This window comes from Phaethon lepturus, unplaced genomic scaffold (assembly GCF_000687285.1).
Source record: "Phaethon lepturus isolate BGI_N335 unplaced genomic scaffold, ASM68728v1 scaffold22406, whole genome shotgun sequence".
Taxonomy (NCBI): domain Eukaryota; kingdom Metazoa; phylum Chordata; class Aves; order Phaethontiformes; family Phaethontidae; genus Phaethon; species Phaethon lepturus.
Window position 1 is genome coordinate 3,350 of NW_010548564.1, and position 365 is coordinate 3,714.

Genomic DNA, 365 nt, shown 5'->3' on the forward strand with positions numbered 1-365 from the left:
CCCCCCCACCCCTGCCCGTTGAGGTTCCCCACCCACGTTGAGACGAATCCCGAAGCGGGACGTGCCACGGCCAAGGGCCACCAACGGCCACCAAGGGCTCCTGCCGGACCTCACCACGGCTCCTCCCGGTAGCCCGTTGGCCAGAAGGGGTCCCCGCCCCACCCCAGGGCCACCCACCTCCTGGTGTCGCAGTGGGCGGCCGTCAGCACCCAGGACTTGCCGAGGAGGACGCCCCCGCAGTGGATGTTCTTCTCGGGGCCCAGCAGGACCACCTGGTAGGGGTGACGCCTCTTCTGGCAGCTGCGGCCCCCCACGATCCGGGTCTCGTCCCCCCAGAACCGGTTCTCGTTCCCCACGGCCGATCG

At 71.0% G+C, this 365-nt stretch overlaps 1 protein-coding gene across 1 annotated transcript in view; it reads right to left on the reverse strand.

Moving 5' to 3' along the window:
* The window catches only part of LOC104623058 (kallikrein-14-like), a gene marked incomplete at both ends in the record, with an annotated part of 2,464 nt that extends 2,120 nt beyond the window's left edge, over positions 1 to 344 (reverse strand). The window contains one exon of the mRNA XM_010290018.1: positions 178 to 344. Within this exon, the coding sequence (XP_010288320.1) occupies positions 178 to 344 (167 nt within the window). The remainder of the gene's footprint in view (positions 1 to 177) is intronic.
* Between the last annotated feature and the right edge of the window lie 21 nt (positions 345 to 365).